General features: G+C 42.6%; 3 protein-coding genes across 3 annotated transcripts in view; 1 reads left to right on the top strand and 2 right to left on the bottom strand.

The window, feature by feature from the left end:
• Window positions 1-23,722, top strand: part of LOC126559183 (uncharacterized) — a 456,771-nt gene that overhangs the window by 74,232 nt on the left and 358,817 nt on the right. The gene's annotated exons all lie outside the window — the stretch shown is intronic.
• Window positions 1-23,722, bottom strand: part of LOC126559512 (NADH dehydrogenase [ubiquinone] 1 alpha subcomplex subunit 7-like) — a 387,608-nt gene that overhangs the window by 94,428 nt on the left and 269,458 nt on the right. The window lies entirely within an intron of this gene.
• The window catches only part of LOC126559761 (neuropeptide SIFamide receptor-like), a 124,746-nt gene that overhangs the window by 49,996 nt on the left and 51,028 nt on the right, over window positions 1-23,722 (bottom strand). The window contains exon 3 of the mRNA XM_050215935.1: window positions 10,877-10,976. Coding sequence (XP_050071892.1) covers window positions 10,877-10,976 — 100 coding nt within the window. The remainder of the gene's footprint in view (window positions 1-10,876; window positions 10,977-23,722) is intronic.

Genomic DNA, 23,722 nt, shown 5'->3' with positions numbered 1-23,722 from the left:
TTTTTTTTTTTTCAGTACGAGAAACATACTTAAAACCCCACTTTATGGTCAGATGTTTATTTTGGGTTTCTTCAATGGAAATTGAACTCATTTTCTGGTATTTTGCTCGATAGTAAATGTAACGTATTGGGGTTTCCATTGCCTTCAACGCCAGTCTCGTATCAACAATTGATATGTTTAATATAAAGTGCAATTTACAGGTATGCTGTGTGTGTATGTGTGTGTGACTTACTAGAATTCAGCACAATAAATGCCAGCATTTTCGAGAAATTTAAAAATCGAAGTAAGTGTGACCGAAACCATTGAATATTGCTCGTTGAGTTGAGTCTTAGGTAAAGCTACTTCAACAACTGAGTTAAAATCATGTAACCGATTTAGAAAACCATAGGAAAATTTAGACGAACTCCTCACTACTTCACTTAATTGTTTTTGTAATTTACAAAATACATACAACAATCAATTTGCTTTACGCACTCTCGCACTCTCTCAAGTGTTTCTCCAGAAAGGTCACGGAACTGTAAAAGAGGATTTTTTCACATCCTGATTACCAACTTAAACCGCTTCAAGTTTTGCAACTTCTTCCTTCTTTCGGAGTCTGCCATAAATTACGTAACGCTAAAGTTGGGATTTTTCTAATCACTTCCCTCACCTAAAGTAAGAAAACGTAACGCTGTGGCGTAATAGTAAAAAAAAAATGGCTGCTTACTATAGTGAGAAGTGAGATTTTATTGTAATTGAAGTTAGAAAATCAGAAACGAGTCTCGATAGAATTCAAATCGAATCTAATCCGAATCGTTCTAATCGAATCGATTGAATCCTAGTCTGAAGTGGATCGAATCCTTATAGAATGTCAATCGAAACGAATCCTTCAATTACGATCCAATCCAATTCGAATCTTCCTAGGAATTGAATCTTCCAGTCATCTGAGTCCCGAATCTGCCAACACTGTAGCTGTGGCAAGCTAATGGTTCCGGTAATACTGCGGCTGGTCTGTCGCATAACAGGACAGAGCATTTAATGTATGGACGAGCCCTTGAAGACGAAAATGTTTATTGGGGACGGATTTTGGCCACTGTATAGAATTTTACGATTTTTCACTAAATGAAAACTAATTATGAATCCGCAGACATCTTTCGAAGATAGTCATTGTTTTATGCCTGCTGCTGTCAATTTAAAAAATTAATAACCAATAAAAATGAAACACAAATCTAGACAGGAAAAACTATTTTTACATTAGTAATCACGTCGTCGATTGCTTAATGAAGTTTTCAGGGCAATATATGTCTCCAACCGTTGATCGTTCTTTCTTCGAATTTCGAGAGATATTGGCCGCCAGATTTGCTTTTTGAACTTAATCAACCAATATACGAGGAAGACGATCTCGAATGGGATTCGATACCGATCCATTCGTGTTACTAACGATCTCAGAGCCACGCCATCGAGATCGTTAGTGCTTTGAACAAAGTTCACATTTTCCATTCGGTCTTGAACAATGAATCAACTTTTATTACAGCTCATACTTGTGTGCGATCAAAGCAAGCCTCAGTAGCATCAAACATTGCTTGGAGGATTTTAAATTGTTTAACATAGAAATAAAAAACATTAATAAATCTTGAATTTCATGTACAAGTTAGAAATGCAAAAACCAAATAGAAAAAATGTATCGTTAAACATGATAGTCATTCAGTCTCCTTTTAAAATTAGTACCATTGAAAGATTCATATCAGATAATGAGCTCCATTTACAGTGTTTGTTGCTGTATTTACAAAAGAATTATTCGTTACGATTCAACACTCTTCCGAGACGATCATCTATCGCCTAAGCACAATCCTTATCTGCCGGCTGGATGGCTCGCTGGCAAGCCTCCAAAAAATGGTCGATTTATCTTCTTCGTAAGGTCGTTCTATTGCGTCGAAGTGTGGAACAGACTGTGGAAGCATCGGTCGAAACTACAACAATTCGGGGCCAATAAAAAAAAACCCGTTCTTGGCGCTCGGCGGTAACCAAGAAACCATGAAACCAGAAACGAGCAGCAAAACCCAAACCAAAGCAGAAAAAAGCAATATTCAAACATCACCGATTATATTATGCTAGTTTTAGTTTTTGTGCCTTGTGTGTGTGTGTCATAATCTCAACACATTTGATTGATGGACGGCTGTCGTTTGCCGCACCTACATAGCGAGCCTCTTCAACGCTTCCACAGACCCGACGAATTTCGTGAAGGTTTTTTTCTAAACGGTAGTTTAACCTTCACGCAAACACTCAATGCGAAGCGCTCACGCGAATGGTTCGGTTCAATGTGGGGGGAAAAAATTGACTGAATAGTGAAGAAGAAAACAAAAAAAAAAGCCTTATGTCTTTGGGATTCGATGTGCCTCACCCACCCAATTCTTGGCGTTAAAGCAGAAAGAAAAAGTAGAAGATTTTTGTGACCATGTCCCAAGTCCTCACTAACCTATTGCTTCAAGCTAAACACGGACGCCTGACGAAACGTCTTGAGTACTTAGTACGTGACCTATATTTGCGTAAAATCCTAATGCAAGAGCCACAAAACACTGAGTCAAGCCCTTTAACGTACTAGCGGCTTAGCGTCTGAAGCGTAAGGTTCAGGGACCGTTCAGAGTTTACCGGGGTGGTCGTGATTAATTTTTCCCCACCCGTCAGTACACCGCCGTTCGTTCGCAAGGGAAGGGATACGGGCCCTTCGATTAAAAGCCGCACCAGTAGGCTGCCAAGGGATGGCATGCCGTACATGGCTTGTGGATCGGGCCTGCAGTAAGATGACGAAAGTTGACCCTGTTTACGGGACCTCCCTTTAGACTCCCTTTCAATCGCTCGCAGTGTGCGTGCTGTTGTGGGTTTTCAAGTTGAAATTGGTGCGTGCCCAAGAGCCCAAACTCGCTCGTCAATAAGTTTTTGACTGCAACACCGCACCGAAACGAATGTCTAACCGTTGCAAAAGCATTGCCGCTATGACCTGAGGAGCCCTTTTGTGCGCAAAGGTACGAACGGGCCACATAACCTGAACTGCTATTCGTTCGGCTTCACGCTCTATGCATGGAGCTCGGAGCCAAAGGTTAGCTTTAAAAAGAATATCTTTAAGCTCTTCGGAGAAATGCTTCTTTCGCTGCTGCTGCTGCTGCTTTCTGCTATCGTAGTAGAAGCATGTTGTTCTATTCTCTCTCTCTCTCTCTCTCTCTGGAATTCTGTTTGCAAGGACCTACTTCTGTGGTTGGGCAAGGGAGTATGAGATTTCGCTTCTTTTTTCTTCAATTTTACATTCGAAGGAACCCGGGCGGACGTTCAGAATGTGAAGATAAGATGAGCTTCACAGGTTGATGTTTATTCAAAATATTAACCTATAGCTCTGCCATGATACCTGAGAAGCTTTTCATCTGTCGCTGGAGTGCATTTCAACCACGAAAGGAAGTTGTATACACGTATACACAGCTGATGCTGAAGCTCGTGTCTCTGCATTTCTGTCATTTTCCTAGAATTTTCCATTCAGGCAAGTATACATGAAGATGGTGTACTATTTACCTATTTATTCTAGAATGTTAAGAAATCGTCAGTAATTCGTTACACTTTCTAAACAACTATTGTGCTTTAAATAAGAAAAATAAATCCTGTACAATTGTGGAAGAAATCATAATTTTTCATCTGTATGTTTCGCGTACACGGATGTATGGTTATTTGATGTTGACTTTAAACTCAACACTTCATAATTTAAAAGATGATAAGAAACGACCCCAAGTATGCTTGCTCCATCATCTTCTACGCTGGTGGAAAAATAATCGTACGTTTTCCAAGAATCTCTTCACTTGGTACACATGCCAGGATGATCGAATATAGCGTCGACAGGCCGTAGCCGACAGCATCAACACGAGACAACACGAAACAAAAGGGCAAACATGCATACAAACTGCACTCATATCCATCGTTCTGCTTGGCTTCCAGCGGAGCGGAGTACTCGTCTGTGTGTGTGTGTGTGTGTGTGTGTGTGTGTGTGTGTGTGTGTGTGTGTGTGTGTGTGTGTGTGTGTGTGTGTGTGTGTGTGTGTGTGTGTGTGTGTGTGTGAGTGCTGCATGCCAATTCTTTCTGATCCATGTGAAGAACCTGGAACTCCCCGACATATGCTGTTTTCCATGGTGCAATGTAAAACATACCATCAACAACCTTACCCCGGCACATCCATGCCCAGCATACCCTCAGTACTAGCGTTCTGCAAGAAAAAGCCGTGCCGGATAAAGGAGCGGGTGTTCTGGACGAAGTTGGTTTGGTGAAATATAAATGCGAATAAACATTCCACATTCGCACAGGGCACGATGCGATTCACACGCATGGTGGGTGTCGGTGGAAAAATGCTTCGGTTTTGGAATTCAGCAAACTATACAGCAAGTGCTTACCACTACCATCCCAGGCAGCTTCGCTTTTCCACTTTTCTTTTGCAACCGTTCGCCCGACTGCACCTTCCAATCCGGTGTCCATGCTGAGCATTGATGTGTACGATCTCTACTCGACCAACGGGCTACACTGCTATCGTACACTTGCCCATCATATTTTGATGCAACGATTTCGACGGACGAACCTGAATATTGTGGACGGTTAGTGAATAGTTACATCATTTCGGCAAGATTCAACAGTTGGCATGTGTATAGAGTACAGCACATAATCATATTGCATTCACGCATTACCAGAATCATGTTATTTCTTTACAAGATGATTCGGGGCGATCTAAACAACTAGTAGCAGATTTTGAATACAAGTCTCTAACATCAATCACACAATTCTCTTTACATGATCGACAATTACAATTATGGCATTATTAGAAGTTTTTGGAACGATGCAAAGGTTTGAAGTCAGTCAGTAAGAAGAGGAAACATTTTGTTTGAAAATTCGAGAATTTAATGTGCTGGGTAGGGGCAGCCCGGTGGTATAGGCGACAGCGGCGCCGGTCTTCAAACGGCAGGACCGGGGTTCAAATCCCATCCGGACCGTCTCCCCGTAGTGAGGACTGACTGTCCAACTACGTGGTATCGGTAGTCTAGAAAGCCATTTCGTCGATGGCCGGCATGACCTTAGAGGCGTATAGGCTGAAACGCGAAGCCAATAGAATTTGATTAAGGATCAATGCGACGAAGACAAAATACCTGCTTGCCGGAGGCTCTGACCGTGATAGAGCCCGACTCGGAAGCAGAGTATCAGTTGACGGTGACGATCTCGAGGTGGAAGAGGAGTTCTGCTACCTTGGTACGATCGTAACTTCGGACAACAAAGGAAGCAGCGAAATCTGAAGGTGCCTACTACGGACTCCACAAACTACTGCGATTCAGAAGACTCCAACAACACACGAAATGCACGATTTACCGCACTTTGATACGTCCGGTAGTCCTGTACGGGTAGAAGTCTTGGACTATGCTGACGGAAAACACCAATGCACTCGCCATTTTCGAACAGCAGGGCGTGTGACGAAGGAGAAGGATGCCGAACTTAGGCCCCACGAAAAAGGTGCTCATCAACGACCCATGCGGCATGAGGCGTAGAGGAGCACAGCAAGCTCGTTAGCTGGATCAAGTGGAGTCTAACCTGTCGGAGATCGGATGCAGCCGTGGATGGAGGACTGCCGCCCTAGATCGAGTTTCCTGGAAACTGATTGGAGACCTGACCATGTCGATGAGACGTGCTCAATCTTGAGAAGGCCAAGAAGAAGAAGACCTTACCGGTCGTTTAACCAAGACAAAGAAGAATGTGACGGGTAGGATATTGTCAGAGGTCTTTTCGCCGCAGAGATCTCGTCTACCAAAAGATCCTTTTCCACATAGTAATAGTGGTCACCCAAAGAGCTTTATCCAAGAAGTGAACACGTAGTGTTCGTCGTCCTATGGAGCTATCAAGAGACTTTGTCTTCGAAGATTATATTGTACGAAAAGTTATCTCCTGTCTAAAAAGCTTTTCGCGAAGCAGCCTTAGCGTTGCGTTCAGAATTACTTCAAATAAATAAATAACATTCAATGTCCATGTAATCATACCAAGAAAATATGTTCCTTTCTAATTCTTATTCTTTAATAGACCTTACCTAGATCACAATCTAACTGTCCTGGAGTTATTTGACAAATTCGCTAACATTTTTTTATTTGCTCCTAAGAGTTTATAACAATTTTCCAAGTAAACATGAATTCATTTCCAAACATCCAATATAATCGGCAGAATGATTATCAAATAGGCTATCCTTTTTGACAGTCCAGTCCATTCTTGGTCAGTTTGGCGCTATGGAAAAGATGGTTAACAGGATCAAATAGTCTCAGAGACTCGAAGCATCTATGAATTAACGGAAAAAAAACTGGATAAATGGAGGGTTACAGCACATTTTTCAATGAGTTGAATCGTTTTTCTTATAAAATCAATTTTCATGACCATGCCAAGCCAGCTTAAAATGGTGATTCGAAAAGGTTTTGAGGTAGAATTTTTCATGAAAAACTTTAAAAAAAAAGCAAGCAAACATGAATATTTCTTCTACTTGGCTTAACGACCTCAGAGTTCATGGTTTCTATCACGCAGCCAATGACTCAACGACCGATTGCGATCCCAGATACGTCAGAGCAGAGTCAACGGAAGACTCCATCATACATATGAGACGCTTTTGATGGTACCACATCGCCAGGTTCGCCAAAGGCAAGAGAAAACGCGCACAAACGGTCCCTTCTTCGCCTCATTTACCACCACTTTAGATGAGGAGATAGTCAATAAAATCGATGTTTGTGGCTCAATTAGGCCTTTTTCTTTCAAACCTTTACGTATACATTTTAAGCGAAGCCTAACACTAATGGTAAACGGTTCGGATGGGATTTGAACCCCGGTCCTGTAGTGTGAAGTCCAGTGCCACTGTCGCCTGTACCGCCCATGGCACGAATATTTATTATTTTCCTAAACAATACAAAAAAAAAACAAAACTAAATGGGCAGCAGTTGCCTTTTCTTATCCATTAATTTCGTTCCCTATACATCATCATCAGCATCATCAACAACAACATAGAAATGGAGATGTTATATGCAGAAAAATACGAAAATTTTGCTCAACGCTTTAATGCCAATTTACTCGATAAGGTTTGTTAGAGTATTTGTCTGTTAGAGAACCGTAATCGACAATTGCCTATCGTTTGACATTAAAAAACTACTTTTATTACTTTGTTGTGCTTTTTTTATTACTTTTTATTCGCGTTTTATATTTGCAGTAACTCATTGCATTGTTTTTATATTTATAATAGCTCGAATAATTCATCTATAAATTTAAATTGCCACAGGCAGGCATCCACAAAATTGATTGCTTGTAAAATTAAAATACAGTTAACTTCTGCACATCGTGCTCAACGGTACAAATATTTGTGCCGGATGCAGACAACATATGTAGGCCCATAATAACAGCGCAAAAAAAAAATTCAATTTTACACCCTCCCGAAAACGATTCCGCGCATACGAGTGCAATTCGCCTGCACGACCGAAAAACCAGCCGACCGACCATACCCGATGGCCAATTTGGGAACTGATCGATTAAAATCCCGTAATTGACTTAATATCGCGCAGTGCCGCTGCAACCGATGCATCGAAGTTGAACCGTTACGAGCATCGTCGGAGTGCCCGCCGTTCGACACGATTGCCGAAGCTGTCGAAGTTCAACGATGCAAGGAATTAGAGACATTTTGCAATATAGCGCTGAAATTGATTGGCGCTGATTGAATTCCGGTGCAGCAGAGGCAAACACGTTTTTGCCGTTGTCGCCGCTTTCGAAGGCACCGGTTTTCGCTCGCGTGCAATGAGCTGCGCACGGGATTACACTAATTAGCTTGTAAATAATAAATTGATAGCATTTGCGTGGCCGGCTGCGATAGGGCGCGAGCGCGTGTCGATTAAACGATTAAGTGGAAAGTAATGCAATCGTTCGGTTGTTTCATGTTTCCCAGCATGAAGGCATGAGCTGATAGGATTTTTTTCTAGCACCATGTCCACATCCCGCATGCCAGCCTGTGTGTGTGTGAGAGAGAGAGAGAGAGCGCGAGTGATTAAAATAATTCTATCAAAATCAAATAGCAAATGAGTTTTTCTAAGAATTCCTCCACTTACCTCAAATCTTTCGTGGAAAAGCAGTGCAGCCACACCTGTGAGCGTAGTCGGTCGGCTAGTCGGTAAACGGTATCAAATCACATCATCATTACCATCAACTTCGCCACCACACAGTTTAATGGGAAATTTAATCAACTGTATAATCGATTACTAAAGTCGATTGTAAGTTGGACAATATGGTGCGTCCCTCTTCGCTCCCTCAATCACAGGGACCAACTACATTTTATGCATCGTTGAACAGCTAACCGTTAGGACCGCTTGCATCATAATTACACAAATAAAGTATAATTTAGTGCATTACAAAAGCGAACGGAAGATAGGTGGTTCAACTGGTTGGCGGTTGTTTGATCTCTAACCTGACAGGCAGTCCAGAGTTTGGCTGTTTGGTAAATTGATTAAAATGACACATTTCAATTAAAGGTAGGATGTTTGGGTTGTGTTGAAGGTTCTTTTTTTAACAGCCCAAATCTTGTGCGTTTTTGTAACGTTCTAGCGTTTCTAGTGAATTTTTGACAAAAAGACCTTTTCGTTTTGGAAGATTTGCCTTAAATGGGTCCTTAGACTTACCATCCAAGGAACCTAAAAGGAACATTCATTGGAACCTCGTTGTCTAAGCTTCATCTGCCAAGAGAGTGCATAATAGCAGAGGCCTCATCTACCTGTTAGGAGTTCTTGTAATCGAAAAGACTCCTTTGTCTAAGTCCAAGTTGAAGGAGAATAAGTGACAAACCTTCACTCTGCAACAAATTCGCAAAGGAAGCCCCGTTGATCTAGAGACCTCATCTGTTGTGTGGTGTTCTCAGAAGGCTGACTGTTCAGCTACAGATAATTTAAGACAAGACATGCCAGACATGGCATGTTAAGACCACATGTAAAGTCAAGAAAGAAAAATTGATAGTTTATAATTGAGCTTTTTTATCTAAATTTTAATTTCCTTTCCGATCCGATCGTGGCGACAGCGGCGCTGGGCTGGCATGGCAGAACCGGGGTTCTAATCATTTCCGGACCATTCCCCCGTAGTGAGGACTGGCTATCCGACTACTAGATGCCAAATTAATCTTCGATGGCTGGCGTGAGATCGTTCAAGAAGCAGCAGAAGATCCCAGGTAACAGCTTTTTTATGTTTTAAGGAATATATCAATTAATTTGATGCGAAAGTCCTTAGTATTGCTAAAACTTGGAAAAATTTGCTTTCATTTAGGCGACAGTCATCAAGATAAAATATAGAATTCTACAAAAGAATTGCATCCATGTTTCTCAAATAATAGTAAAGTTGCAGATATAAATCTGCACATCTGGTGTGAAATTTAAGATTCAAATCTCGCCCATTCTTTGTGAGAGAAAAGGCAAAGGATAATAATCTTGGTCGTGAACGTGTTAAGCAGATATGCTCTCAAAAAAAAGTAACTCTCATGCACAGCAAAATCCGATTAAATCCCACAAATTGAAACAATTCTGTCATATGTCAACTTTAAACATTTCAGGCAGAAAGCTGTCTCTGCAAAGGTTGAAAGTCACTGTTAAAAAAAAAACGCTTCAAATAATGTATGCACAGACACAATTTCAACCCTGCCGGGCTCGCACCGCTCTGCCAGCAGAGCACCTTCAATAGGATGGAAATATGGATAGGAAAGTAGATTAACTGTATGTTCATAAACATTGCTTTCCCATTGCACACCGCTCCCGTTCGTTTGGAACTCATTCAATCATGGGATATACCTACCCTACCGACTGGCAATCATCCATCCAGAGTGGTGAGTGCATCGGTAATGTGCCTAAATTCAATAGAACCTGCGTCTACTATTGTTGATAGCATATTCTACTACGCGTGCCAGGACCATCCATTCCGTGCCCCGGAACTGATACCGAATTGAATATGTATAAGGCTCCTGTCGAGGATTGTTGGCGTACGCCTGACTGGTGGCACCACAATGGTATTATGCCATTGCATTGATGGCCACTTTTCCTCACCAACTCATGCCACGCACACACCTGCTCGCCCTCATCACATTACATCCAGCGCAGCGCAGCATATGCAACAGATTACTATGCAGCTGCTTTTTCCACACACACACACATTCGGCTGCCGAAGATGTGAAGCGATTGTTCCACTGGGAACTATTTATCTGTCTGTCAGACCAAAGGCACAGTACCTTCACGCACGCAGAGTAGCAGCCACACAAGCCTTCTCAGGATGGAACCGAACCGAAGCGAGCGTATGCCAGCGAAGCGTACCGATGAGATACGTCCAAATTAGCATTCATCTCGGCACGCCCGAGCGGCGTTAATTTGCCCGATAGATTCCGGGCAGGACTTCTTCTTACGGCCTCGCCCGTGATGGCACCCAGCAGTGGCTCGCCCCAGTCCTCGAGAGATTGAATCCTGAAACTCTCGTCTGCCACTCCGGGATCAATTTCGAAACTTTACTTGCATACGAGCCCCACTGTGGTAGAGTTTGTTCACACCGATGTTGACAAGCTTATCTGCACCTGTGTGTGTATGTGTACGTAGATGTATGCGTGTGTCTTCCCCACCCAATATCCCGACGGTTGATAATAAGGTTCTAGCAATCCACTCGATGGAGCAGCCTGGTAGTTCACTGTGCAACCGGTCCTGAGGTTTTTTTGTTTTTTTTTTTTGCAAAAATCCCAACTGGAACGAGCCGTTGCATAATGTTTTGCGGTTCCACCTGGTGCAATCCCCCACCCGTAGTCGGTACGGTATGTTTTTCTACTTAAAAAAAAAACGCGACTACTTACCGGTCCAGCGACACGGCTATCAAGCTGTAGACGGATGCTGCCACGGAAACGCCTTGTATGTATGGTACGGTTTTGCACATCAACCAACCGAGCATCCATGCTGCAATGAGAGCGAGAGATAGAGAAAATGAAAGGTGTAAGCAGTACGATGTTAGACACGCGGTACACAATGAGGATTGTTGTCTTGCCGACCGAGTACAAAACAAACAGCATATTTCCGGCGAAAGTTTGATTAGATTGTTTTGGCCGTTGCGTTATTGCTGCCGAACCAATCAAAAGCCAGCGACTCGAGCTGTGTTGAGTAACCTAAAGTTTGCAAACGAAAGCTCTGTTCCTAAGAGTGCCAGCGGTTTAAAATATTTCAAAACAACTACAAGCACAGCTAAATATCAAATAAAGCGAGTCTGTGCTGCGATTCTTGATTTATATTCAATGTACAAGCTCATATAGTAAAGCAGATTGCAATTTAATTAACAGCTAATGATAATTTCATGTTTTCCGCTCAGCTATGGAACCTTTAAAAAGAAACCCTATCCATTGATAACATGGAATGAAAGTAATTGCAAAATGTCAATCAAGACTCGTATAATGTAGTCCATGCTCAAAGCCCTACCACAGCTTATCTGCGATATCCGAGCGATGTGTTTCGTTATTTCTTGTTTTTTTTTTTGCCAGCGCTTTATCTACCTCTTCACCATTTTTCCGCATCAAAATGCATCAGTACTCCAAAAATAGATAACAGAAGGCTCTCGCAAACCCCCGCCAGCAAACCATGCAGTGCAGTGGTGGGGTTCGTGAAATTGGAGAACAGCTGATCTCTACTGCATCCTACCCAAACCAGATAAAACCTCAAAGACCGCCACCTGACTTTTGACCTTTACCTTGCGAATGCAAACTCCGGTTCGACAGCGGACTCAAATAATTTGCTTCGTAACGCTAGCCGTACCTGCACAACACATAATTCCTGTATTCCCCCTGGTGGACGTATGCACAGCAGGGCAGACAGAGTCGCAGCGTGAGTGAGAAAGACCGAGTCTTCCTTCCATCACTCGGCGCGTGGAAGTACCGGTTGACCTGGATGCCGCCATCCGCGGGCCACAAATGTCACGGGGTCATACACTGCACGGGCACGAACAGTGCACAGCGCAGCACTTGGCGGTGCTTTGAAATCGAAATGCAGTTTCGTCTTGCGGTTCTTATGGGATGGTAGATTACGCGTTGCTAGGGATGGAGGCAGTCTCCAGCAGCCGGCATGTCAAGTGCAACCGCAACTCTTGCGCGCGCGAAGAACGTCCCAGTGTGGCGTCCCTTTTATTCGGGTTGGGTATACGAGGGTGCGGGTTATACATTTGCCCGCATGTATTTGTTTGCGCTTTTCCATCGGTAAGGAAGTGCATGACTGTATTTGAATATGTGTGTGTGTGTGTGTGTGTGCGACAGAGCGAGAAAGCGGCCGATCTCATTAACGCAAAGGATGCAACAACGGGGTAGGCCGCGTTGCGTCATTAACCTTAGCGCATCGCGTTATGCACTGAATGTAACTGAACTATTTAATGCGTATGGCGGGAATATGGCTGCCAGCAAAACACATCTCACCGCATTGAGATGCGATGGCCCGAAGCATCATAAAATGTCATTTACAAGCCAAGGGGCCCACACAAGCCGAAAGCGAAAGCCTATCAACAATCCAACTCGCTAGTAAACCTTGTCGGTGACATAATGCGTGGAAATGTTGCCAACAGCAAGATATTTTAACATAGAATTGTCCAAACAAAAAACTTTGTTACAACTAAAAGACGTAACGTCGTGCGCTGCAGAATCCATTCCCTATAGGACACAGGTTCAAACATCTTAAATTGCAGCACAGAACTCCTTCGCGTTTCCTTCGCGAAACAAACCTCTTTCCTCTTTCCATTATTACCATTAACGCAACATCTCCTGGCAGTACTTTACATCGCCCTTGGTACTTTACACATATCTAACAAGTTATTCATAATTACCGATGAAGAACTTTTAGCATAACTTTCTCCGTTACATATGAACGACTTAAGTGGCAAGTTCGCTTGGAGTTAGTTACTTTAAGTTTTAAGAGGTTAAACCCTGTTTCAAATTCGGCAAACTTGAAACAAAATATAGGCAACTTAAGTTGAGCTTTAAGTTACTGCCTGCTGCCCTTTATGTAGGTCTCAAGAATCAGGAATATGCAAAGACATTACTTTCGAGCCTGAATCATTGGCCAATTGTATGTCATCAGCATTGTGTTAAGTTTTCTTAAGTTTATGATTAATCTTATGATATATCAAAGCTACAAGTGCTGATCTTGGATTAGAATATTTTTATGAAAAGTAGGAAAATATCCCCAAATAGCCAGAAACATAAAAATCAAGCTCTCTAGCTGCTAGTAAATTGCTTTAAGAAAAATCGAACTAAGGTTGAACTTTGACGCTTCTTAAAAAAAAGCTTAGAACTGAATGGAACTATGCAGGTCCTCGGAACTCGATAAAGCTATGAGGCTTCTTAAGGAGCACGCGGTACTTGATGGAACTTTGTGGTTGTATAATGAAAAATAAGGGCCTTGGAAACCATTTTTTACAATATCATACCGATCAAAAATATAACATTGTTTATTATCAAAGGCCGGCAATCACAGAATAAATACAAACATTTTCATCATATCTTTACAGACGGCTCTGTTCATCTGGACTCAACCGACTGTGGGATTCACTCCACCAATGATAACTGCGCTTCCATCTTCTCCGCCGAAGCAATAGCAATTCAACTAGCCGCCGACGAAGAACTACAGACTGACCGACCGAACGTCATCTTCACCGAAAGTGTTAGTGTTCTGGCTGCCTTGGAACACGGCACCTCCAAAGACCCCCACATCCAGCTCCTAGACTTTATACCTGCGTCCCCGACAATCTGTTTTCTGTTGGATTCCGGGTCATTCCGGAATCAACGAAAACGAGAAAGCCTACCAACTTGCCAACGATGGTTGGCTCCGTCCTGACGAACCATACAACACCCTTTCACGCCGTGATGTCATCCGCTTCACCAACACCATCATCTCCCAACACTGGAACTCCACATGGCACAACATAGACCTCAGCAACAAACTCCGTCCTATCAAGCACAACACCTCTTCATGGGAAGATACCGAATCCAGCCACATCCAATGAGTCCTTTCTCGCCTTCGTATAGGTCATACTCGCCATACACACTCCTACCTCCTAGAAAAATCTAGTCCTCCACTCTGCAGCTTCTGTGGTGTTGACATCACCGTTCGCCATATCCTCACCGATTGCCATGCCGACACACCGAGCCACCTGCCAACTAGACATCGATGACACGACAATACTATCACCCAACAAACTTCATCAGAATCGCTTTATTCGATTTTTCGAGTCTTTTATATAGAGAAATTGAAGCAATAGTTTTAACTTATCCATTATCATATGCCATAATCGCAATAGTGTTCCATAATATTTAAGAAATACCTGCAATAGTTTTGTATTAGATTATACCACTTACGAGGGTTGACAATAAAGTAAGGTCTCCATTTTTTTTTCATAGAAAATGACATATATTTACAAAAAGCGATACACCGTTGGAAAGGCCAAGGTCTTGGCTACTTTTCTACATAATCGCAATTTTTTCCAACACCTTGCGCATCCGCACGATGAACTTGTCTATGCCGGCAGAATACCACTCTCCGTCCGCCTCGCGCAGCCAGGTGTTGACCTCTTTCTGAACCTCCGCGTCACTTTCAAACTTCTTCCCTCCGAGATGTTTTTTCAGGGCGAGGAACATGTGGTAGTCGTTGGGGCCACGTCTGGACTATAGGGAGGGTGATCGATGATGTCCCAGCCAAATTTCTTGAGCAGGTTAAGGGTAACATTGGCTGTGTGCCTCACCCAGCAAGGAAGCCTCACCCAGCAGCAAAGTGGTAGTTGGGGAACCAAGGAACACGGCGATGTTGCCAGATTTCGCCTAGCGCGTGATTCGGCGAAGTTGCAGCGTTAGAGACCTTACTTTATTATCAGCCCTCGTACTTGTAATGAGGCAACAAGACAAACCTTTAGTATCTACAATTCTCATGAACTAGAGATATTCACAAGTTCCAATAAAATTAGTTCACATACTTCTTCAATACCCTAACCTACAGTGATTTATCTGCTTCCTCACGAATAACACCAGCTTAATTCTGCTCGGTGGCTGGTTTAACCACGAACGAAGCGGGCGATCTATGAGACCTCATCTGCCAAAAAAAACCTTGTAATGAATGGGACCTTACCGAACATTGGACCGTGTTTACTAAAAGAGCCTCTAGTCCAAAGCACGTCGCCGTAAATACCAGAATTACGTCTAGAATCACGTTCGCCTCTCTAACAATCTATCAACCAAAGAACTTCTGAGTGAGACTACGAGCCTACGAGACTTGTATAGATACGATCACCTATGTACTGTTCCAGCAAATTCTGATCTTCTTTAACTCGGATTGATCGATTAATTCATCTGGTAATCATGTTCTCTTAAGGTTTATCCCAGACCAATAATTTGCTTAACACTACAGTTTTATTTTTCAACTTAAGTATTTGAAGCATAGACTTCAAAATTCAGTGTCTGAATGTTAGGAACGTAAAAGCTCGTCGGATAAAATTTAAACATTATTCTAACTGCTCTAACTTTACCTGGTGTATAGCAGTAAAACTAACATTACAGTGAAAGTGATGACTTTTTAGTCATCTGTAGTTTCAACTACATATTTCCACTGCGTTCATAATAGTGCTTTCAGGTAAATTAATCCATGCTCAGTCAGCTACCACAATGGAATGTTTCCCTCCGTTTGCAGAATATAGTTTTCACATTGTGTTTTCGCTGGTGCTGCTATTGTTCAGTTAAAATATTCCTTATGTGTATGCACCCCAAGAAGCATATGTAGTATAGAAAATTGAAAGCAAAATCCCTTCCCACCGGATCGGTCGCAATGACAAGAAATGTAGCTTAAAGTGCTAAGGTTACCGCAAGAAAAACGATAATACAGGTTAATGCAAGCAACCAGTATCTCGTGGCGTTCAAACGAGTACTTAAGCATGGTTCTTAAATACCCATTCAACTCCGATGTCACTGGCACGTGCTCATGCTTGCTTGCTTCATGGGCCCGATGGACAGGATGGTTTGTTGAGGCCTCTCTCTAGTCACATCTTACCCTGCCCAAGAGGACGAGACGAGAGTGATGTGAAGTGATTAATCAATTCTGCCGCCCGAGGACGATAAATCAAATTTGCAAAGTGCAAAAGTGCAGCAATTACAATTATCACCATTTACCCACACGTCAAACACTTTCCGCCCATATACAACTGCTGCTTGCTAGGCCAGTATGTGTGTGTGTGTGTGTCTTGTTCTTCGCTTTTGTTTTGCCTACCACACCTACCATCATCCCATCGCGTAATGGGCGATCTTGCAAACATCTCATAATGGTTCGCTTCCTGCTCCTGCGTTGTTGCTCGAGACTTTTGCACCACTCCAACTCTTCCGGCACGTTTGCGCATACACACACACACGCATAGGTACATGTAGGCATTAAATTAATGGCGTTTATAGGTTCAGTGCACAGGCACAATGGCTTTTCAGTCTTCACGGGCACAGTTTTACTTCAATGCCATCTTCGCTGCTGGTAGCACAGCTAGGCCAAGATCTTGCCAGCATCTTTTTTTTGTGTCACTCTTTCACGCCACTATTGTTTGCTCGCTGTAGTTCTTGTTTTACAACGCGTGGGTCAGTTGCTGATGGTGGTGACGGTGGTGATGCTGGTGGTTGTGCGCAAAATCCTGCAAACATGTATGTTTCGGCTGCCGGGCCGGATTCTATTGTCCTGCTCACGTTTATGATGAGTTGCGTTGATTTCGCAAAACTATGCTGGAAAATGCACTCCACATGGAAGCGTTCATATATTCTAGTAACCTACCAGTACCAGCCAGCACGTGAAGGGAATGATAAGTGAAAAGTGTATTGTATAAACGAATTTTTTTAAATAATAATACGCTGCTTTAGAAAGTATGTCACAGTATGGCTGCTTACAAAAGCAAATTGTAATTTTTTTTTTTTTAGTCATCACGATGTGTACCTTCGACTTATCAATTCACGATGCATTCGGTGTGCAGCTTAAAAAAGGCAGAGTTAAAAAAAGGCTAAGAAGAACGACACAGAAAATTATTTCCGTCTTCAGCGTAAAGAGCTCCGTGACAGTTTTTTTTTTAAGAAGTTTTGTTTTTCAGCAATGTTTGGTGCAGCAGCATAATGAAGCTGTAGATGCATTTCTATTGAGGTTTCATATCTTTGGAGTTTGTAGCAGGTTTTGTATAAGAAGATATAAATATTCGTTTCAATTTTTAATTTTACTGCAGCGCGGGCGCAAGCGCGAGCTTCGACATCCGGGGCACGATTTTCACCCGATCTCTCCATTTCCTTGGCTTCGCGGATGACATCGACATCATCTGACAGCTGCGGCGGTGTGCGAGGCATACACCCGACTGAAACGCGAGGCCAATAGAATTGGATTCAGCATCAACATGACGAAGACAAGACACCTGCTTGTTGAAGGCTCTGACCGTGACAGAGCCCGACTCGGAAGCAGAGTATCAGTTGACGGCGACGATCTCGAGGTGGTAGAGGAGTTCTGCTACCTTGGTACGATCGTAACTTCGGACAGCAAAGGAAGCAGCGAAATCCGAAGGCGCATTGTTCAGAAGAATCGTTCCTACTACGGACTCCACAAACTCCTGCGATTCAGATACTAGTCTTGGACTATGCTGACGGCGAACGCATATGCACTCGCCATTTTCGAACGGCGGGTGCTAAGGACTATCTTTGGCGGTGTGTGCGAGCATGGCGTGTGGCGAAGGAGAATGAACCACGAGCTAGCTGAGCTGAGCTGATATCCTGACGGTAGTCAAAGCCGGAAGGATACGTTGGCTGGGGCACGTGATGAGGATGCCGGACTCATGCCCCACCAAGAAAGTGCTCGTCAGTGATCCGTTCGGTAAGAGGCGTAGAGGACAGCAAGCCCCCGTTGGCTGGATCAAGTGGAGTCTAACCTGTCGGAGATCGGATGCAGCCGTGGATGGAGGACTGCAGCCCTAGACCGAGTTTCCTGGAAACTGATTGGAGACCTGGCCATGTCGTCCAATTTACATTACATTACATGATTTTTTGTCACTCCATGGAACCCTAAAACTATGCTACTTCTACTTCAACTAAATCGGAAAATTCGATCTGTAAATGATCCACCTAATATGGACGATGCATACAATGAAGAAATTGGCTAAAGAGTAATAAAGGCCCTCACGTTGCACGCAGCAAACTCACATGCAAGCTCCACAGTACTTTGTGAACATGGCTAAGTAAGACATATTGAAAATATTAAAACTATTGGTTTATAAAATCTAAAAAAATCTTATTTTAAATAGTTTTAATAAATTTTAAGTAATACAATCAACTTTCTACTCAAATCATGTTTAAATATTATTTTTTTCCGTATATTGAGCCATTTAAATTAAAGAATATGACTCACTATAGAATTATTTCAATTACAGTATGAACTGTCTCGTTTAAATGATGAAATAAGTTAGTGAAATGTTTTTATGAATAAGTCTTATACATAAGCTATCTTTTGCGACACTTAACAGTAATTTCAAATAACCTTCCTCACTTTAATAATGATTTTTTTAAATAATATTTTTATGTCCTACGCACAATGGTCACAATCTACCGTGCTTCCTCACACAAGCTTGCATGAGATGAATCCCGTACAACTTGAGGGCCTTTATTACTCTTTAGCCAAGAAATTATTTAAATCTCGTTAGACCATTCCGAAAACACCGTGTTTACATTAGCGAATGGCTTTCCATGTAAGGGCTAAAGAGTAATATAAACCCTCAAGTTGCATGCAGCAAACTCACATGCAAGCTCCACAGTCGTTTGTGAACATGGCTGAGTTGGACATAATGAAAATATTAAAATTATTGGTTAATAAAATCCAAAAAATCTTATTATCTTATCAGTAACTAGTTTTAATAAAGTTTTTCAATCAAATTTCTACTCAAATCATGTTTAAATATTTTTTTTTCCGAATATTGAGCCATTTATATTAAAAAAATATGACTCACTATAGAATTATTTCAATTACAGTATGAATTGTCTCGTTTAAATGATGAAATAAGTTAGTGAAATGTTTTTATGAATTAGTCTCATACATACAGCTAGATTTTGCGGCACTTAACAATAATTTGAAATAAATTTCTTCATTTTAATAATGATTTATTTAAATAAAATTTTTATGTCCTACGCATAATGGTCACAATCTACCGTGATTTTTCACACAAACTTGCATGAGATGAATCCCGTACAACTGAAGGGCCTCTTTAGCCCAATTTTAAGTATATTATAGCAAAACTGCAATCGCCTGGTCAATCATCAAAGTTGTGGTGCGCTGATAGTAGATGGAAACCGGATCATAATTCCAATTAACTAAGGCATATAATATAAATTGCCCTTCCTATTAGAAGAGAGTTAATTGTTGGTGAGGAAAATACAGCAGGATGTAGGATGTAGCTTTATATTTAAAATTACATTTGAAATTAAATTACATTACTGTTTTCAGATTTTATGAGCAAATATTTTTAAGATCTCAGCAATACGGCCAATAGGACGTTCTATCGAAATTATAAAAATATTTTTTTGGATAGCAGGACATTTTATAAACATGACCAAATTTACGCTTCCAATAATGCTAGGAAACAAACCAGCGGTTAGTGACCTAAAGCGACGGTTACGAAATTAAACAAAGTAACTTAACTTTACATGGTTTTTGATAACGGAGGGGGGGAGGGGGGGGGGGGCTCGGGAGAGTTCCACTGGTAGAGGCAACAGCGGTGCTGGTCTTCACACGGCCATTACGGTTCCGATCCCGTCCGAATCTTTTCCCCGTAATGATCTTATGTTTTTCCTAGGGATTACCCGGTTGAATGGCTAATTCTTCTTCTTTTTGGCTTGGTTAGCTCAACGCCCTTCTAGGTCATTCGATGGCGAATGATTTACTAGACTTGCCGTTACCGCGTAGTTGGATAGTCATTCCTCACTACGAGAGGACGGTTCGGATGCGATTTGAACCCCAGTCATACCGTGTGAAGATCGGCGCCGCTGTCACCTACAAAACCGAGCCGGTGAATGGCTAATAGTAGTGTTGAATTTCAAATCTTGAGGAAAGAGATTTTTTCCATGGCTAATTGCTAACAACATTTGTTTTACAACTCGTCAAATTATAAGGCGATAGTAAAATTATTTTATGAATGACATAAAACTAAATTTTTCCCCCGTAAACCTACCGACAAGGACAATCTATTTTGGTGTTTCAAGGGCAGGAAGCTAATCCTTGGGAAGCTTACCCTCTGGTTCGTATAATCACACAAAAATATAAACAAAAACCCCCAGAGACCAGGTGCAACAACCGTAGTAAAGGAATTCATTTATTACGACCAGTAAGCCTCAATTAGAGGCCGAAACATTCCTAGAACATACTTCTTCACAAATACCATCGCCAGAAGACCTTGACTGAAATCATCTCAGCAGTGGGATGGGAATCTTTGAGGTAGGTCATGAATATTCATTACATGGCTCTCCCACTTTACACATGGCTCTCGTTATCCCATTTTTCTCCATTTCCCCCGCATGGTCTCGAAAGCCAAAAAACCAAAACAAAAATACCTTACTGAAGCTCACCGGATATGGAAACTCCACTCAAGGACAATCAATTCCAATTAGAACAATTCCTGGTCACTTGCTTCGCTTAATCGTTTGCTCTACCTCAGCCGTGCTTCTGCTGTCCTGGACAAGGCAGAGAAGGACGGTTCATTGTATTGAGTATTGGTTTGTTTTTGTAACTTTCGCCAGCAGGATACACATTAGACTACTATAAACAATGAGAAATAAACACTTCAAATATTACAACTAAGAATATGTCCTAAGAATGAACTTCCCAGGCGCTAGAAATACTGATTGAATTATTAGAAACAGTATTTGTTTGGGGCAATTTACACATATCTTTAATCCAACGTCATTAACCAACCGCTAAATGTCCCTAAGGGAGATATTTCCTCCCATTGAAGCTTTTCATCGCAATCGAGCTGTGCAACTATGAACGTCTGCTCTGCGCTAATCCCCGCCGGGCTAGCCGTAAGAGGTTGCAGAAGGATGATTTGCTCTGGAAGGACCAAAATCAACCTTCCTAGCAGGGATTAAGGTTCAATGCTGACCGGCAAAGCTCTCTACGTCATTGTTCCCTGGTGGATTGCATTAAAGTGTAAATATTTGACTCGTCTTGTGCAATGTAGCAGTGCAAGTGGGCAGTCTCCCCATCCAGCCCGTTAGCAGTTCGCCCTTAAGGAACAATTTCAAGGCCAACGGGGTTTAATGCTGTAGTGGTTTGTGCGATCCGATGCCCATGTTATTTGTCTCATACCATTTCTTCGGAGCGTTTTCCACCCTGGTGACACTCTATTAAGGAGTTCCCGTGCTGCACGGTTTGTCGAAACGTTGTAGCTTTTTCTTTCTTCTTAATATAAGCCCCGAGTTTGAGCAAGCAAAGGTGGCAGCAGTGTGAATGCAAGGCGCCAAGAGTACAAGAGTTTTCGAGGTCGATCCTTCATCGTTCGTGGGAACCGAACGGTTCAATCTACCGGAAGCGGACAAACCCTACGCGATTTTGACGTTGAATCATCGATGTAGAATGGTCGATGAAACTATCGCCTGGAAGTCATAAATCCAAACCCTTTACGGCGTGTGGACGGTGACGGATTGCGATGCCGAGCGGGTGGAAGGAGGGTGTGGATGATCTTTCTTTCAATTTTCTCACATCATCACAATATAGCCGGCAATGCACTGAAATGAACGCCTTCGCCTCATCAACGTGTGTTTGGTGGGTGTACAAATGCATTCTGTGGTTTACCCTTCTACTTCACATACACACACACACACACTTATTCGGCCACACACCCTACAGTCGAGTGGCTTTCGAGGCTAGATGATGATCACGGTTCGACGCCTTAAGAACGAAGCATTTGGTACTGACGGTGTGAAGAAGCAAACGATGGTAGAAATTAAATTACCCACAAAAAGTATGAAAGTACAGCCTTTCTTTCGCTCAAGTGCATCATCAACCCCCCATACACACACACACGTACACACGATGCTGTCACGCTATGCATCTTGACATACTTTTCTTGCTAGCCGGACACAATACAGGGAATAGAGGGTTTCGTCCTTTTTTCGCACTCACTCGCACTTTCACAAAACCGCACATACACAACGCCAACGCCCTTTCATCGCAATCGGCAGCCGGTTAGCCTCATATCGACAGCAGCCTGCATTCACTCCCTGGAGGGCAAACTCATTTGCGAGAGATTACATCGAGATAACGATCGTTTATGGATGCTTGCAACGAATTGAACCATTAATATTGAAGTTTTGGATGAGACAAACGGCACACACACACACACAAATGCATGTGGTTAGTTAAGCGAGAAGATGTCGATGTTGAATAAAAATGTCACGTACGTAAGTGTTCGGAAAAATTGATATTGATATCCCAGCCCTGTAATTGAGTATTGATCGAGGATTGGAAACAAAATGGCGCGCACACACACACACACACGACCCCCGATTTGTTTTGCAGCAAAAGGATATTACAAACATTACTTTGGTTCAGCTGTAACTGAATACATCTTTTTAATTCTTACTGTAGTGCTTCACTCTGAAACAAGCGAAACGTGTAGCTTATAGTAATTTACGACTTCGACGGTGTACAGCATCACGTTTATATTATAATGGAGTTCACGCACTATATCGCCGTTACACAGACAGACACTGCTATTCTCGCTATCTTCAACGTACTGAATCGAGCTTACCGGAAGAATCCACGCAGCTTTTGCAATTACGTTAATAAGAAACGCAAATCTTCCTGGGATCATTCACTATAAAGGAACTTGTGCCTCTACGCAACCTGGCATATGTGAACTCTTCGCGGCTCGTTTCGAGGACAGCTTTGTTCTGGATAGCTCAGATCCTGATGCAGTATCTTCAACACGCCCGCCGATGCTCTTTGCCCCTATGTTACCGATCATTAACGCTACGTCGGTTCACATATGGTCGGTACGTCGCGGGCCCAGACGGCATTCTAACGACGATCATTAATAGCTGCGCTTCTTCCTTGGCCCCTTTAGTTAGCAAAGATTTTTAAAGAGTCGATGCGTTCGGGCTCCTTCCCTGCCTCCTGGATGAAACCTGGCTAACTCCGGTGTTTAAAAAGGGCTGCAAAAACGAGGCCACCAATTACCGTGGCATTACCTCCCTGTGCGGTCCTGCCAAAGTGTTCGAGCTTCTCGTCTATGAACCGTCTCTGGTGTCTGCAGGAAATTACATCAGCGTAAACGGTTTGTCCCCAGGAGGTCAACTACGATAAACCTTTGGCAATTTGTGAGCAACTGCTACAAATCCATTGACGCCGGCTTCCAAGTTGATGCCATTTATACGGATAATAAAGTTGCCTTCGATAGTGTGTCCCACACTATTCTAATTGCCAAGCTCGACAGATTAGGCCTCCCTGGGCCTCTGGTGACATGGTTGAGATCATACCTGACTGATCGTTCTTTCTCAGTAAGATTGGGCTCGCATCTATCCAGATCTCTCCGTGCATCTTCCGGTGTCCCTCAGGGCAGCAATCTGGAGCCCTTGCTGTTCACGCTACATATCAATGACGTGTTCATGGTACTTCCCGAAGACAATTACCTG

This window comes from Anopheles maculipalpis, chromosome 2RL, assembly GCF_943734695.1.
Source record: "Anopheles maculipalpis chromosome 2RL, idAnoMacuDA_375_x, whole genome shotgun sequence".
NCBI classification, from domain to species: Eukaryota; Metazoa; Arthropoda; class Insecta; order Diptera; family Culicidae; genus Anopheles; species Anopheles maculipalpis.
The sequence above is the reverse complement of the archived record's forward strand: the minus strand, read 5'-3'. Positions and strand labels throughout refer to the sequence as shown.